General features: G+C 36.6%; 1 protein-coding gene across 3 annotated transcripts; it reads left to right on the top strand.

The window, feature by feature from the left end:
* Positions 1–549: 549 nt before the first annotated feature.
* cetp (cholesteryl ester transfer protein, plasma) lies at positions 550–9,607 on the top strand. Of its 3 annotated transcripts, XM_007558539.2 has the most exons (18): positions 550–637; positions 870–1,144; positions 3,013–3,127; positions 3,214–3,345; positions 3,720–3,790; positions 4,172–4,259; positions 4,791–4,860; positions 4,937–4,997; positions 5,239–5,330; positions 5,461–5,560; positions 5,885–5,964; positions 6,828–6,878; positions 6,975–7,127; positions 7,603–7,670; positions 8,292–8,334; positions 8,874–8,946; positions 9,257–9,342; positions 9,435–9,607. In XM_007558539.2, exons 2-18 carry the CDS (start codon positions 1,009–1,011, stop codon positions 9,510–9,512), a joined length of 1,497 nt encoding a protein of 498 aa, XP_007558601.1. In that variant the 5' UTR covers positions 550–637; positions 870–1,008; the 3' UTR covers positions 9,513–9,607. The 3 variants fall into 3 exon arrangements, with proteins under 3 accessions (XP_007558601.1, XP_016530052.1, XP_016530053.1); XM_016674566.1 differs by lacking the exons at positions 8,874–8,946; positions 9,257–9,342; positions 9,435–9,607 and adding an exon at positions 8,579–8,867; XM_016674567.1 differs by lacking the exons at positions 550–637; positions 8,874–8,946; positions 9,257–9,342; positions 9,435–9,607 and adding exons at positions 667–683; positions 8,579–8,867.
* The last annotated feature ends 6,247 nt before the right edge of the window (positions 9,608–15,854 follow it).

Raw genomic sequence — 15,854 nt, 5'->3', positions numbered from 1 at the left:
TCAACCCTTCACTCTGAAACAGTCAGGCCCGTAGCATCCTCAAGGATTTACTATAAGGATTTACCCTGTTTTATGTAAAATTATAAAATGGGGTTTATTCTGGTGTTGACAACCCATGAGAAAATGACAACAAAAATACCATACGAGAACAAATTCTCGTACTTTACATCTGACGCTTAAGGATTGATCACAGAATATAAGCATTTAAACTAACAGAGCTCGTGAGCTGACGTCCAGGAGGGGCTAAATAATCCTTACTGATCTTGAGGATTTCTTCTGTTTATCTCCAATTTACATTTCTCACTCTCTGTGTGGATCATCAGTTGCGTCTTACAGGTCGCACCTCACAGCTCGTATAAAACTTAAATATGAACAAATTTTGATTCTGTAATTTACTACTGGGTGGTACAAAAGTTGGAATGTATAATACTGTTACAAGGTTAAATTCATCTCATTCACAGAGGAGATTCGGGGGACAAAACGCAGTAGGACATGAACTGGATACAGGAGTCGGCTCCTGTATCCAGTTACCCTGAGAACCTTTGCATGTCAAAACCCTCTTTGTTTAAGCAGAGCTCAGTACGGGGAAGTTGGTCACCTGGACAGAGCAGGAAAACTGGGAGTTTCTGACAAAAATGTATGTTTCTCAAGTTTTTGGACATTTTTAAAGATCATTTTTGTGGGTGTGTACAATAATAATATTTGCCTTGACTTCTTTTCTTTAATACCAGCTATTTTTCTTCTTGTGTCATCTTGTCCACTTTAATTTGTGTAGGAGGTTTTTGTCAGCTGTTGCCTCACTGACAAAGATGCACTTTGACCTGTTTTTTTTTTTTTCTGAATCGGTGTTTGTCTCTTCACTCCTACAGTACAAAACACAACTCCTCCGTTTCTGATTGGATGAACGAGGCAGTTTGTCCCAAGATAGCTACGGTACGCTGAACCTGTAGCTTTAACAGGCTGCAGAGCGAATGTTGCAGCAATTCGAGAGTCGGAGGATCTAGCAGAATGCCAGGCGACACTCTCCCGCTGCTGCTGCTCCTCTCTCTGTTTGGAACGACCCACGGCTGCCTTCAGGATCCTTCTTCGGCCTACAAATACACAGGAGTTGTATGCAGACTCACCTATCCTGCGGCTGCTGTGTGTGAGTAGTACTGACATCCTCCGATCCAATCTGATTGTGCTAAATGCAACAAGTGAATGTAGTTGAACCAGAATGGCTTTACAGTTCAGTTTCTCCAGAGCAGAAACTGAGAAACGATGAAGTCCTCACCAGCGGCTTGTCTAATGGAGGGCATTGGGTGACATTTGTGGACACTGATTGGGTGTTTTTTGCTCTACCGCCTCTTTCAAAGGCTGGGTCCCAGTTAAACCCAGTAAAAACAGATCCCTGTCATCTTACATCAACCGAGCTCTACGATACAGATGCTTAATTCACCCATCATTGCTTTGTTTTCCTTCCTTTGTTGGTCTTGGTCAATATTTCTCCAGGACTGCTGACGGTTTTCATTGTTTTACTGTGACCTTTGGCTTCTCTCTCCCTTAGTATCTGACTGTTTTCTGAGGATTGTTCGACTATTTCTGTTAGGCTACATTAACTCTGACCTGTGCATTATTCAGCAGAGAAGAAAGTCTCTGAAGTGAAGGAATTAACTCGTGTTTTCCAAACACACAACAGACGACTTACTGAATAATTTAGGATCTTTGTTCCCAGCATTTTTAAACTGATACAAATTCTGTAAACTACCAAGGGAAGCATGTTTTGACAGGTAGAAGACTGTTTTTTATGTGTTTTTTTAAGTGTAGTTATATTGGCCAGAAAATGAACTCCAAGCTTAAGATATCACTTATAATAAATCTTCATTAAGAGCAAAAACAGAACAAGGCAAACATCAAGTTGACGAAGACAAAGACATGTAAACAAAGGATGCAACTCGAGCATAAACACAAAATAGCAGGCACTTCAGTTCGTTCCAACACATAAAATAAAAAAATACATATATACGCCAATGTTTAAAGTACTTATGTCGTTCAAGTTTTTTTTGTGTTATTGTTGCTGTCCAATATTAAGAATATATCATGTTTTATATACTCAAGTAATTCAATGAAAATTGGCTTATGATTGGAGACCTTCATGAACATGGAATTAGGACAGAAATAGCAGGTTAATAACATAAAAGTATGAATTTACTTACAATATCTCAATTACCAAACGAGATGTTCTTTCAATATAAGAAAAAATTGTGATTAACAACAAATTTTAAATCTATTAGCGTTTATATGTCAATCTGCACACGTGTCCTAAAATCTGCCATTTTAAAAGGTTTTCAAAACGTTCAAAATGTGAGATTGAAAGGTTTGAATATAAGCTCTGCAAAGATGTTTCAGCATACTACTGATGATGACTCATCAAGGAGGGCACAATTGAACCCAGTGGAAGTTGAGGTTGGTTTTCATTATTTATCTAAAAAAATATAATATACATGGTGAAAGTCGGCTTTCCCTCTTCGGGACCTAAACGACTTGTTTTCATTGATAAACCCATGACTTCCTCAATGATTTCAATCATCAGTTTAAGACTTGAAGCTAGTTTGGGTTATGTCGCTGGAGAATGTTTCAAAGCACATCAGCAAGGTGTTGAAGTGGACCAGTCAAAGTCCAGATTTAGATCAAATAGAGATGCTGTGATGTGCTCAAAAACTCTCCAAGCTGACTAAAAAAAATATACGTTTTACATCGGGGAAGGTCGGCTCCATTTATATTATATTTATCCAAACTTGATAAATGAAATCATAGTTTCCAAACTGTTTTTCAGGATTATCTTTGTATTATATTAAAATTTGTTTGATGATCTGAAACTTTTGATACAAAAAAAGTAAAACTGGAACATAAAAGGAGAAATTTGTTGTTTTGTTTGTTTGTTTTTACCACTCTGTAAAGTCTACTCCCTCCAATTGAGCCTATGAGGTTTTTTCACAGTCTGGTCCTGTTTCTGTGTCTTCATGTCTTTAGTGAATGAGAAAACCACTAAAGTTATTGAGGCAGCTTTCCAACATGCCCGTTACCCAAGCATGCAAGGAGAGAAATCTGCTGGTTTCTTTGGCAAAGTCTCATATGGCCTAGAAAAGTAAGTGCTCACGCTCAAGCCTCCGCAAAAATGTACCAACAACACAACAGGCTGCTGCAGGTTTGTTCTCTTTGTGACTTACCCAGTTTGGAGATTTACAACCTGTCGATCGGCCGGAGCGACTTTGAGCTGCGTCCAGGGGAAGGCATCGGTCTGGAGATAAACAACGTCTCCGCTGTGTTCAGTGGCACCATTCAGTACGGATACGGCAGCTGGCTGTGAGTCTGAATGTGGAAGTTTGGTCAAAAAAGTCAACACAGTTTTATACACTTTTAATTATTTACCTTCAACTTTTTCGTTGCGTTCTGTCACAAATCACAGCGTACTTGATCCAATATTTATATGATAGATCAACTCAATGTAGGGAATATTGAGGGTTGGAAGAAGAGTGGTATATTGGTTTATGTCTTTTTCTTTCTTTCTTTTTTTTTTTTTTTACAAAAATATGAATAATTCAAAATCTATTTTATACTGTTCTTCTGTTGTGTATCATACCAATGAGATATGTTTATGGTTAGAACATTATATTATGGTTAGAACATTTTATTTTACTTTTTCAATAATTTATTTTTTGTTTTTCTCTTCTCATCAGAATGAATGTTGGACACAGACTTGACTTTGAGGTTGAAACTCAGATTGATCTTGGAATCAACCCAAAACTTTGTAAGTAAATCGTGAATTTCCCCCCCATTTAGCTTCAAAAGATATTTTTCATTTAACTAGTTTCACATAGTTGTTTCACTCTATTATTATTGTTATTATTATTATTATTATTATTATTATTATTATTACGATCCAGTAATTTTCAGATTCAAAAATGTTTTATTAAAGTTTAAATATGACTATTCTTTGCTATTAATTAATATAAAATAAAAATTAAAAAAATCTCTGTGCCCATTCTCAACCTCAACAAACTTGTCAGTCACATGTTCTTATGTATTTTGGGGTCTAACTATAACACTTATTATCATAGATAGTTATATTCTCTACCTCAGTTTTTTTTTCTAATAAATTCTTCTTTCTTTTCCCAATCTTTTTGTTCAGACTGCGGTAATTCAAAGGTCGCTGCAGACACATCTGACTGTTACCTGAATTTTCACAAGTTTCGCCTCTATCTGGAGGGAGACAAGGAGTAAGTGATGAAACTATACTAGATAAAAAAAAAGTATATACACATATATGTTAAAATCCATGTTTCTGTGATGTAAAAAGAAATCACATCAAAATTGGCTGTAAAACTTCAATTTTATATTAGACATGTCATGTTGAATCAAACTGAAAACAAATACATTTGTTGAGAGGAAAACTTTAAAAATGTTGATTAAAAATGGTAATTTCTACAGTACAGTACTGATAACTGTACTCTTTTCAATATTTTTTCGGCACCAGAAGTCTTTATTGAACGGCATTTCTACAGGAAAGAGAAGGGGAAGACGTACTGCAATGTTTTGTAGAGATGTAAACAGGAACAATGGTATCAATCAGGATAAGGGTGTTACAAAAATACACAGAATTTCATATGTACCATTTCACAGTAACGGTAATGATCAGTACTGAAAACATGAAAACAGTGAAATTACTGAAGCAAGACATTTTTCCACAACTGAAAACTTTGGCGATATGTTCACTGGTGTTGATGTGTGTCTCATTGTTTGTTGGTCAGGCCAAACTGGCTGAAGAAGCTCTTCACTGACTTCATCACCTTCACGGTTAAGCTGGTCGTCAAAGGACAGGTGAACGTGGAGACCGCAGACTTTGGTGTCTTCATATCAGCTTCCAGTCAAATGACAAGTGTGTCATCAAATGCAGATCTGCAAAGAGATCAACAAGCTGGCGGACATCCTGGCTGAATTTATACAAGACACGGCAGGTGAGAGTTATGTTGTCAGTGCAATCAAGGTTAATGTCGTCTCAGTGCCTAGTTGACCAAACTGAGGAACTAATTTATCCTAATTGTGGCCCAGTTAGCAGATTTTTATCCCTGTCCGATAGAACAGTGCGGCATTACGGGGAAAATCTTTTTCACCTGAGTTGTAGGCTCTTAAATCTTCATGTTTAACGTCCTAAGATTGTCGTGACATCCGAACGTTTGGCTTTGTTTGTGTCTGCAGCTGACTTCCTCAGTGATGGCGGCATCAGTGTTGATATTGGTGTAACTACGACTCCTCTCATCACAGCGAACTACATAGAGTCCTACCACAAGGTTAGAAAGATCGTTTGAAATCATCTGAGTATTTTAGTTGTGTATAGTAAATATAGCATCCCTTGTCTTGTCAGAATTATGTAGTGTCATAATCCTTTCCTTGAGGCGTTTTGATGTTTATCTCCTTCAGGGTCTGACGACCTACTTGAACTTGACTTCTGTGATCAACGCCTCAGTTTTTCACCCAGATCACCTGACTGAAAACAGGATGCTTTACTTCTGGTTCTCAGGTGGACTTTAGGAACATATATATACATATATATAAAACCTCAAAATTAGTCAAAAGGTTTTTCTTTGTAAAAACAGACACATTTGGGTTCATCACAAGTTTGTGGTGTCTCTTGATGATTTTTAAATGTGTATTTTATTTCTGAGAAGACCAAATATTTATATTAATTAATTAATTAATTAATTACTACAGATTTTGGATCTGACCCTGTAAATCCAGCTTGAAGTAAATTATTCAGACCCACGTGAAGGAAAGTTGCTATTACTTTCCATAAAGTAGTAGCGACCTTGCTGTTGTTATTGTTTGTTTACCTTCTTAACAACAGATGAAGTTTTTAAACCGCTGATTGCTGCTGCTCATCATGATGGCCGCTTCCAACTTAACATCTCATCAGAAGAGCTTAAGGTGAGCCGTTTTCTGCCAAAAGTGGTGGAAATTAAGTATCTTGGCTACTTGTTCTCTAACAAGTCCCATTTAGTAGATAAGTCAATATATTGGGTCTTAATCCGCAGCGATGTGAGCACAAAGCTGGCCTTCTTTGTTTCTAAAACAAGCTCCCAGTGGTAGTCTGTCAGAATAAAAGGATTATGGACGCAGTGTTTGGAAAAACCTAGTGTCATCTGTATGTATGAACATCTGCCACTTGGGCTGTTCTGTTTTTGGACTAAATGATCTGCAACCTGCAGCTCCAAAGACACTTTTGGCTCTTTATAATTATAACCAACAATGAGAAAAACCTAAGAGTTTATTTTTTATTATTTGTAAAGATAAAAGAAAGGCTAGTTCAAGTATTTATTTGTGTTTGTTCATGCTATGTTCAAATGAAATCTTCAAAACAAAATGCCACCGATCATAAATGTAAAATTTTGTCAGTCAGCTTTATTTACTTTATCAGAAGCAAGTAGCACCAAAGTGCTTCACGGCAAGATTAATAAAATAACACAGAGGAGTAGATAAAACACAAAAAATAGACATAAGAAAAGACATAATAAACAATTCAGATAGATTAGTAATAAAAAAAAATATGCCAAAAATAAGAACTGAACTAAATATCAGGCCTTATTTAATTCAATAAAAGCTTTTATAATTTTTTTAACAAATACTTGAAATGTGTACATAAAGTTAATTTATTCAGTAGATGTTCATAAAACTTGAAAAGCTTGCAAATGTCACGCAATAAGACTGAGGCCCAAAGTTTCTATTTGGATGTCAACATCAATCAGAGTCCCAACTAAAACTGCTGCCCAATTTTTGTTTGTTTGTTTCAGACACTTTTTGAGACAAATCTCTCCAGCATCAAGCCTGAATACGTTGAAAAGGTAATAAAAAAAAAATAAAAAAAAAAACATTTCCCTCGTTCCGTTTTGTTCATTTATTTCCAAATACGAGACGCTGCTTTGTGTCTGGCTGCTCAGTGCTTGTTGGGATCAGCCTCCCCTGAGCTGCGAGCGTGGAGCTCCTCCGTTCCCACTCTGAACACATCCACCGTGGGAACGTCAGTCTGGGCTCAGGCCACCGGAGAGCTCTACTGTGGGAGTCGAAGCAAACCAACGCTGTCCTTTCAAACGGTACATCGAGGCATTCTTCACCGAGTTTTGAAATGTTACTATGAAAAGATAATGACTTGAGCTCTTGTGCCACCTGGAGGCTCCTTTATCAGCACAGAAATATAGAAAGGGTTTAGAAAACAGTTTGTGTGAAAGTATAAGCAACGTGAACGAAGCTCTTCAGTTCAAATTTTGTACAACTTCAGGAAGGAAAGAAACGATAAATAGTAACACAGATTTAGGTCTGCAAAGAAAAGAGAGTGCACCTTCTTTTAGCTGTAAGTTTCTGTTTTCAGTCTTTAAAGTTTCTAACGGCATTTAAACCTAGCCAATACATTTCATTGTTTTAAAACGAAACTGTAGCCAAAGCGGAGAAGCTGTGTGTAGAAAAACAATGCATACTCTTGCTCTGTGGAATTCATTAAGAAAATAGCATCTAGTTAGTTTTAGTCATTATTACATTGTAACTAATATTTGTTCGTTCCCGTATTTACAGAACATTACCGTAGACGTCACAGCTTCCTATGCAGACAAGAAACTTTTACTCCATGGCAAACCACGACAGTAAGAGACTTTCTATAAATACAAAGAAAAAAACATACTAAGCTAAATTTCCTGCAACTTCCCCTGCCTCAATGAAATACAGCCTGAGCTGATGGAGACGATTGTTGCAAGAACAAAGCGTTAAGTATTTGTTCTTAGTACTTAGAACTGGAAGACTTCAGACTAAAGTTCAAGGTCAGACACTTAAATGATGATATTATTATTATTATTATTATTATTATTATTATTATTATTATTATTATTATTTGCATAAGTAGGCTTAGCTATACATTTTTAGACAAAAATACGTTCTTCTAGTGTTAGAACAGACACTCCAGTTTTTGTCTTATAGCCGTAGATATAAATGTTTCATTGTTGCTGTTCTCTATCTGATGGAGATTAATACCACTCTGAGTAATTTTGAAGTCGTATTTCAAAAATAATTTTACCATGCAAGACAAATTGTTCTCTTTGCCATGTTTTATTTAAGGAATAAGTAATCTTAGTCATTTGTCAAGATACTCTTCATTTGGGGTTTAAAAAGATCATTGTAAATCTACAGTTTAAAAGAAAAACAAAATGCATACTAATAACATTTTAGTTATTAGTATCGCTTGTTTGTGATGGAAATGATAATTACAGGATCTCTGTCATCCGAGCTGAGCTGCCCCAGCAGAATACACTGGTGAGTATTTTATTTTATCATCTGTTTTAAGCTAAACATTTATTTTTATTGTAAAATACTTTAGCAGATGAGCCTCATCCCACATGTGAGGAAAAAAAAAAAAAAACACAACAGAAATGCACTGGTGATAATAATAATGGAAAGTGTTGTTTTTGTGCCAAAAACATATGAAAATATCATATGTTGCAACACTATTTTTGTTGCACAATGGAAAATACAACTGGAGTCATATGTTGCTACACAGGGTTGCCTGATGGGCCTGATGTGGGCTTCACATACGGAGTCTGAAGTGGACACTAGACTGGATGCAAATGTTATCACACACTGGGCAATCGAAACATTTCAAAACCGTAAAATCAATTTGCAAACCATGAGCTTTCCATTGCTTTTGCATGCTATGTTCTTTTTTCCTGCATTTATCTCTCAGTTTTTATTCAGTCTTGCCTTGCTAAAGTTGAATTGGTTTTCACAGACACGAAAGCAGAGAACGCTTACATGTTTTATCAGAGTTCTTCACTGACTAATCGTTCTGTTTCCAGATAAACGACGAAGCTCAAGTTGAGTTTATAAGGGAAGCTGTGGAGAAAATAGGCGTTCCTAAAGTCCTGTCTGGTACGAAACGGGGCCACTAAATAAAATAAACACAATCTTCCAAATGCTAACCTTACTCCTAATCAATGAGGCAGCTTTTTGGTTAACATGAACTTTTTCAGCATTTTATATTTTTTTATTTTTATTTTTTATTTATGAACACTTATGACTTTAAATAAATCATTCTTAACATTTTCTACTTTACTTTAATCTAATCCCTAATGGTGAAAAAGTTTCTGCCCCATATATGTAATTATTTATCCATATAGTGGCTCCATAAAATCCTTGCTGCATCTGTAACAGGAGCTGAGGAATGTGTTGTGTTTTCCAGTTTTGGAGGTGGAGATAACCAGGTTGATGGACAAACAGGGGGCAAACTTGTTTGATATCATTGACCCTGAGGTGCTTCATCAGGAAGTAAGATATGTGTTTTACTCTTCTTTTTTTGTGTGTGTGTCTGTATTAATGTTCAATATCTGCATTGTGATCTTTCCTCTCTCGTCCTGTAGGGATATATTGTGACTCGGATGGATTTCGGTTTCCCTCATCATCTTCTTGTGGATTTCCTCAAGAGGACGCTGCAGTAACTGTGCTGCTTGAAGAGCCTGTCTTCCTATAGGAAGACGTGTCTCTCGAAAATCTCTCTTAAGCAACACTGTTTACCTTAAATTTAGAAAGAAAATAAGAAAAAAATATATTAATTTCCTTTGGTTTTTTGTTATTGTAGAAATAAACAAAACACACATTTGAAGTTGTTGACGTTACTGACCTCATCTGGAAAACTTTTCCCACATCCAGGAAGACCCACTGGACATTTCTTTAGTTTTGTGTTTGTGTTTACCTTTTTGTTTTGTATGTATTAAAATAAATACCCAGACAATTGCTTTTGTTTTTGTGCTTCTTTCTTCTGTAAACATACTACTGAGTTCTGCACAAATCTAAATTCTGGGTGAAAACATTTCTTTCTTCTGTTCAGGAATGCCTAAGATAGAACGTGAATTGAATGTAAGGCACATAATTTCACCCATGATCACCTCCTTTACTTTTAAAATACATTATAAAAAATGATTTATTTCAGTTATACTTATTCAATGTTAATTTCCTACCTCTGCTCCTTCCTTGCTTATTTTTATTTATTTTTTTTGGTTGCTATAATGCTCTAATGCCACCAGGTGGCGACAGCTGAGCACTATAGCTGCCATTTTCTCTTTCAGCTACACAAAGCACGTTTACGTTTTCACAAGGATTTTTCTTAAAATTGAACTTATTAGCCACAGTGAGTTGTACTTTCTATGACACTTTTGTTTCCTATCTTGGGAGAGCGTAAATATCTGTTTAAAATAGTTTTTTTTTGTTTGTTTTTTTGTTTTTCCCCACTTGCTGTTAAATATAAATTAGATCTTTCATCAGGCTAATTGAGCCAGTAGATGATAAAACCACATAACGTCTGTGTTATTACTGATGTGGGATTTTTACATCATTTGTTGGTAAGAAGGCTAACAGTGGACGATGGAAAGGGTCTCTGCTGTTTCTTGTGTGGCATACTCCAGAATGTTTTGCCAGATATTTCTGCTTTATGTTGGGGGAAAAATACAGATTAAGGGCTTTATAGAGGCTTTTTTTTTCTCTGTTGATGCTGACATTGATGGATTTATTTGATTTAAATTTTATATGAGATGATTTATTAATCTTCCTATCAATCAGAATCCTGAAAATACATTTCAGAAGAAAATGGGGGAGAAAAAATAAAGAAGTTGCAATATTTGCAAAGCTGTTCTCCGCCCAAACCGAATCACTTCCACTTTACATATCCATGGTAATTGAATTTATTTATTTTTTCCAGCGCACAGCAGCCTACTCTTCTCTGTGACTGTCTGGATGCGGATGGTGTGACCGTTTCATCTGATTGGCTGTCACTGCAGAATCGGATGTAAACAAGCAACTCGCCCGGGCTAAATCTCCCAGCTGGCCGTGCCAGCCGTTTAGTCTCACAATACTCTTTGTGTTTAGCATTCCTCTCCACTGCATTCTTGCCGTGCTGTCGGCCTCCATGTCGGCAGTGGGAACCAAGGTCTCTGCGTGACACCGAAACACATCCTCCCCGCTGCCGATACAAATGCTACAAGTGGTCACAAACGGGGAGAAAACCTCTAACATGAATCACAAAAACATGTTTGTTTTTGTTATTATTATTATTGGAAGCCAGTCATTGCTTTAAGGTAAGCAACTGCTTGACATGCAATGACCAAGTACCCACTTGGCACTGGTCATTGACACCGGTCCCTTCCCCCAGGCTGCACTTGTCGCATTCCTTTCCAAGCACAACCATAAACACTCATGCGGTCCCACCACCATCTCTGGCCTCATCTTATCACCTTTTCTTCCTGTTTTGCTTTCTCACCTTCAACTCTCTGGGCTTCAGATAGCAGGACCTTCGTGAAAACCTTGAAAATTAGGTAAACATGGAGCTGCAGTGTTTCTGGAGAAGAAAAAGGTCAATTAAATTTTATGTTTATGTAGAGGTAAGTTTCCATGATCCTCCACCACCCCAGGCGGCAAAAGAAAAGCATTTCAACATCCATTGATTATTAAAACTGCTGATGAAAAATATGTTTCTTTTTTTTAAGTAAGAACTGCAAAAAAGTGGCATGAAATATGTTAATAAGTACACAGTTACCTTAACAATTTTTCTTTTTCAGTATACTTGAGATTTTAATATTTATGAGGTGACTGTGTTTCAGGGATTTTTTTAACATAACTTTAAAAAAGCCTCAGTGTCTAATCCTGTTCCAAACTGATACGTAAAAAAAAGACTGTTACAAGTGAAAATCGTGGCGGAGAGAGGCTGACCCATGTGGTCTGATCCAACAGCTGAGCTGCTGAAGGTCAAATTACTAGAAGGTTAAAGCTGATGCTATTTGAAAGGTGTCAGGATACACAGTGCATCGCAGTTTACTGCATATGGTCAAACTTTAGAAAAGAACCTGTCCTCCAATCTCTGTCCAATCGAACAAATTGAAACATTTTGGTTACAGAAACCTTGAGGTTTCTAGTGGAATCCGTGTTTGGACAAATTAGAATTATTTTTGAATCTGGTATTAAAGCATTATCAGGAAACTGGTTATTATAATTGATAGAAGGTGAAATAGGGCTTCCTTCATTCCAAAAGAGTTAGAGAAAGGTGGCAGGCCTGTCTACCTTTCCCATTTTGCACCAAGCAGGGGATTATTTTTCAATTTTCAATGGAGATAAAGATACATTTTATTACTGTATGGACAGTGTCTGCTGCTTATTTATTGCGGAGGTGATATAAACTCAACTGCTGAGGAGGTTGGTACTACAGGAAACAGCCTTCTTTGAGATCAATGCTCAGTAGTAGAACAGTTTACTAAGACCAAACTTAGAGGAATCAGCCTCTGTGCATTAGCGTTCAGCCTTTGGTTAACAGGATGGAGTCTTTTCAGCTGCATGTACACCCAAAACATCGACACATGTGTGGTGCATTGCTGAGATAAAGGGGAAAGTAAGTTATAAAGGAAGTGGAGGAGACTTTTGCTACTCAGTGGCCAGACGGTTACTATGGAGACCCCAGACACAGGCTGGTGGAGACATTTGGTCGACTTTGCAGTCACTCTAATTGCTCTGGATATTTTCCACAAATGCCAGCTTCCATAAGGGTGATGCAAGAAAATCAAGTTTGTGTAAATTTTCAGGGACAAAAGTTTAACAGATCATTGAATCGCAGTCGGTGCTATAAAATACAGTCAAGACAAGCTTATCTAAAATATTCAGGCATTAAAGATATCTGCACTTACATAAAATTTATTGGTTGAAGTGCACTTGTGAAATTGTCTTTGGTTTCTGCACTCTGTTCTCTGCGTGTGATTTGGACGCACTTAAAAAAAAAATTACCTGTCAAACTGGAAGAACGTTATGCTTTTTGAGCCAGCCTCAAAAATCTCCACTCACACTGAAAAGATGCTGACCTTCCAGCAACGTGAATAATAAGTTCTGACAAGGTTGTACTTTCAAAACTTTAAAGCTTTTAGGCTTTATTAAGAGGCTATGAGCCAGCAGGCATATTAAATTGATCTGTTTTTTTGTTTTTTTTGTTTTAACAGGGCAAAGTACAAAGGTCAGCTCCGATAAAAGGCAGATCAGCACCGGAGCCTCATTGGCACGCTGCAATACAAATCAGACGTGGAAGCGTAATCGCTTTATTTCACAAGAAGCACATTAGCATTTGCTGATTAGCAGTCGTCTCATCAAACTGCACCACTTCTGCAGACCTGTTGCTACTGGCAACGGCAGGATGTTGGCGAAGGTAATATTGCCAGTCTTTTATAAATAATGGATTTGGCTGCAGCTTAGCTTCAGCAGGCCAAGTGTGACTCACCACAGCCATTCAGCCATCTCACTCATCCCTGTGTCCATTAACTCAATGAGGTTCTATATAAGCAGATCCTGAATGCTGACACCGTCTGCTGCGAGATCACCGGAGAAAACTCTGGAAAGTCCAAAAGTCTTACATCATCATCATCATCATCATCATCATCAGAAGTCTTCAATCAGTTCACTCTGTCTCATTTATTCAACTCAACCATTTTATAGTAGTTTGCTACTATACTATGACCAGTTTAGATGAAAGGCCACCTTCATTTTATTGTTTGTTTTTTTGTCTCTGTTGGCTGAAGGCAAATCCATTGTTTTAATATAAAAATGTTATATAGTGTCTTTTTTTTCTGAAGTGTGTTGTAAATAAAAGAATAAATTAAACTAGTTTGAGTTAGAATTACACTCAGTGTTTTTTCCAGAAAAGTTTAATACCGTTTTAGATTTTATTACATAGTATTTCCAAGTTAAAAATGTGAAGTCAGAACAAAAATGTGCATTGCATGTAACCAAAACCTGACTCATTTTAAAGCTTGAATTGTCTTATTTTGAATGCTGAATCTTGTTGCGAATAAACATCTACAAATTCTTGTTTATTAGTTCAAATTAGATCTATTTTAAAGTGGCCATGGGAATTATCCTAAATTCAAGCCATATAGTCGAACTGGTAACACTTTATTCGAAGGGGGTTGAATAAGACTGACATGACACTGTCATAAACATGACATAACACCTGTCATGAACATGAAAAAGCCTTCATGAATATTTATGACTGTTGTCATAAAGCGTCATTCGGTAAATTATGACACTTTTAATACAAAGTTGACATTATTCAAAATGTCTTTGTTATGACAACTTGACATTAACCAGTAAATCATTACTGTTTAAACTTTACCTTTAATAACATAAAGTTACCTAATTTTTAAAGTGCAATCAGTAATACTTTTATAACAAATTTATATCAATAATGATTTCTTGGTTAATGTCAAGTTGTCATAACAAAGACATTTTGAATAATGTCAACTTTGTATTAAACTGTCATAATTTACCGAATGACGCTTTATGACAACAGTCATAGATATTCATGAAGGCTTATTCATGTTCATGACAGGAGTTATGTCATGTTTATGACAGTGTCATGTCAGTCTTGTTCACCCCCCTTCAAATAAAGTGTTACCGTTTAACTTATCACACAATCCATGTATTATTAAATCTTTTTTTCTTTGTTTTATCCCTTTTAGGATTACTACTTGCTGTGCTTTAATATCAGCACATCCACATTCTCCATGTTGGCAGTGTACCACAGCTACACTGGTGTGGCTCACCAGGTGTTGTCTTCATCCAGTGAGACGATAACATTTTACTTGGATCTTGCTGTGTTGGAACACAGATAAATATGTGAGCTTTGAACTATGCCCCAAATAAAAACAAGTCACCGTGTGTAACATCAGGCTAAATATCGCAGTGAGGTTTATTATGCCTAAAAATAGCTAAAGAAAACATTTTTTTATGATTTTCCTGACAATTAAGCATCGCCGGGCTTCTCATGTTTCAATGTTCAAAACAAATGAAAACCCCCAACGTCAAACTCTCCATCTTTTCAGTTTTATTTGTGCAAAGCATAGATTTACAGTCATTTCAGTGCTGCTGCAGTTTAACAAAAACGTTTCCGATTACAGAGCGAGTTGCTGTGAGTACATACACATTCAGCTATAGCTGCATAGATAACAAAGGTGAGTAAAAGCACAGAATATTTGTGGTCATCATCAAAGGACAGAACAACACCGTAATGTGCAGAGCAGCGAAAGAGGTATTTGCCCTCTTGCAGATTTCTTTTGATTTGTTTTCAGATGAAGAAGAACTGACTTTATTACCAGACAATGACAGCCTGAATATAAAAAAAAGACAACCTGTTGTTAGGTTTAACATATTTTAGACGTGTCTCTCTTCCAGAACGCCTTACTTAAATGTTTGCATGGCCTTCACTCCTGCTATCTAGTGTTGCTGCAGCCTGTTAATCACCCACTTATTTAAGTCAGGTGTGTGGAAGAAGGGAAACACCTAAAACATGCAGGGCAGTGGCCCCTGAGGACCCAAATTGAGAAACACTGGGTTAAGGGGACAATTCCTTCTTCGCTAGGTTGACTCAGATACTTTTTCACAAATAACTGAAATCAACTACTTTTTTTTATTTTTCCATGTTATGAGAAAAAAAGTTTGCTTTTTGTTATGAAAACCAGCAAAAATAGAAGAAATCTGTAAGGGGATAATACTTTTCCACAGCACTGTGCACCAGCAATGATGACAGGATAAAATGTTTTTCATTATTTGTCTTTGAATATTTTTTTCTACTTGTCATTTGTTAGAGAATATTACATTAAATATATACAGAGTGGGTGTGTTTGTTCAGCGACCAGAGTCTAGTTACAGTTTGACTGAGAGAACCATTAAAAGCCAGCCTTTGGGTCTCAAGGTTCAACGTGTGTGTGATCCCACTTTTAAAAATAAAAACATGAATGGAATGTAGCGTTTTACTC

This window comes from Poecilia formosa, unplaced genomic scaffold, assembly GCF_000485575.1.
Source record: "Poecilia formosa unplaced genomic scaffold, Poecilia_formosa-5.1.2 Scaffold97, whole genome shotgun sequence".
Classification (NCBI taxonomy): Eukaryota; Metazoa; Chordata; class Actinopteri; order Cyprinodontiformes; family Poeciliidae; genus Poecilia; species Poecilia formosa.
The sequence above is the reverse complement of the archived record's forward strand: the minus strand, read 5'-3'. Positions and strand labels throughout refer to the sequence as shown.

Excerpts from the sequence above, each read along its gene's own strand:
- cetp (XM_016674566.1), top strand. The coding sequence starts at position 1,009 with ATGCCAGGCGACACTCTCCCGCTGCTGCTGCTCCTCTCTCTGTTTGGA. Across the intron at positions 4,998-5,238 it reads ATTTATACAAGACACGGCAG|CTGACTTCCTCAGTGATGGC; the intron begins GTGAGAGTTATG and ends TTGTGTCTGCAG. Across the intron at positions 5,331-5,460 it reads ACATAGAGTCCTACCACAAG|GGTCTGACGACCTACTTGAA; the intron begins GTTAGAAAGATC and ends TATCTCCTTCAG.